We start from the raw sequence: 1,585 nt of genomic DNA, 5'->3' as shown, positions 1-1,585 counted from the left end.
AGGGAGAGAGGCAGTTTGGGATAAAAATTGCCATGAGACACATAAAAGGTGCACGTTTTTCCAGTACTACAGACCAGGAGGAATCAGGGTCCAAATTCTTCCAGTGGAGTGGCTGTGCTCATCCTTGTTTTCAGTTGGGGCTAGGGATCCAACATTGTCAAGATTTAGCTGCCAGATCTCATCCAGGTCCTAGTTACAGATGCTTATGGCACTCCTGCTAGCATTCCTCCAGCTTTACTCCAGATGCAATGGGACTGGCTACATTTGCTCTATTCAATATTGCCCAGGAACAAAAAATATCCTACCTAGATCTCACAGGAATAATACACTGGATCCCAGTAGAGTGGGGCCTATTCTCCCAGCATGTATAAGAGCCTGGAGCATTATGAACAATAGAAATGGCTGAGGGAGGAGCGGGGAAGTGACCTGGATTCAGACATTCCTAGCTGGAAACTTGGGGGCAAAATCTGGCTAGATCTAGAAGGAGCCTGGTGTCTCCTCTGGGGGTGGGGGGGGGGTGCGTGTGTGTGTGTCCAACAGCCCTCACTTGTGTATGTGTATGCATGTATATAACAGTTCCTCTCTGAGCTGTGGCCTGTGTAATTGTGTGTCTGCACATGTGTGTGTCCAGCAGCCCTTTACTTGTTTAGGTATATCCATGTGTCTACAACAGCTCTTCTCTGGGCTATGATTGTTTGTGTATGTCCAGCAGCCCCTTGTCTGTACATGTAACCATGTCTTCAACAGTTCCTCTCTGGGTTGAGACTGTGTGTGTGTGTGTGTGTGTGTGTGTGTGTGTCCAGCAGCCCCTTGCTTTTGTATGCCTATCCATGTCTACACCAGCTCCTCTAGGCTGTCAGTGTGTGTGTGTGTGTACGCATGTGTGCATGTGTGTGTCCCCAACAGCCCTTCACTTGTGTATATGTATGTCTACTACACCTCCCCTCTGGGCTGTGACTGTGTGTGAATGTGTCTGGCAGTCCCTTGTGTACGTGTATCCATGTCTCTGCCAGCTCCTCTCTGGGTTGTTAATTGTGTGTATGGTTGTGTGCCTGTGTCTGGCATCCCCTCACTTATGTACTTGTAAGCCATGTCTACAACAGCTCCTGTCTAGGCTGCGACTGTGTGGGTGTATGCATGTATCCACATCTCCTACATCTCAGCTCCTCTCGGGGGGGGGGGGGGCAGTATGTGCATGTACGTATGTGTATGTGTCTGTACGTGTACTTATGTGTATGTGTACGTGCATATATGTACTGAGGGTGCGCCTCCCCGGCAGCCCCTGTCTCCGGCGCTGAAAGCGTTAAGGGCGGAGGAGTGACGCCACCTGCGCCTGCCTCCGCTCCCGGAGCCCCCAGCACGGGCTGCGCCTCACCCGCGCCCGCCCCTGCAGACGCCCGAGACGCAGCGAGCGAGGCGAGCGGCGGCCGCACGGGAGCCATGACCGAGACCACCAAGACCCACGTCATCCTGCTGGCCTGCGGCAGCTTCAACCCCATCACCAAGGGCCACATCCAGATGTTCGGTGAGTGCGGCCGGCGCCGGCTCTGCGGCCGCCCCAGCGCGCTAGGGCGGAGGCTGCTGC

General features: G+C 53.9%; 1 protein-coding gene across 1 annotated transcript in view; it reads left to right on the top strand.

The window, feature by feature from the left end:
- Positions 1-1,342: 1,342 nt before the first annotated feature.
- Positions 1,343-1,585, top strand: part of NMNAT2 (nicotinamide nucleotide adenylyltransferase 2) — a 95,563-nt gene continuing 95,320 nt past the window's right edge. The window contains exon 1 of the mRNA XM_019530968.1: positions 1,343-1,525. Coding sequence (XP_019386513.1) covers positions 1,441-1,525 — 85 coding nt within the window. The 5' untranslated portion in view covers positions 1,343-1,440. The remainder of the gene's footprint in view (positions 1,526-1,585) is intronic.

The sequence above is a fragment of the Crocodylus porosus genome, unplaced genomic scaffold, assembly GCF_001723895.1.
Source record: "Crocodylus porosus isolate Cpor-Errol unplaced genomic scaffold, CroPor_comp1, whole genome shotgun sequence".
NCBI lineage: Eukaryota > Metazoa > Chordata > Crocodylia > Crocodylidae > Crocodylus > Crocodylus porosus.
The sequence above is the reverse complement of the archived record's forward strand: the minus strand, read 5'-3'. Positions and strand labels throughout refer to the sequence as shown.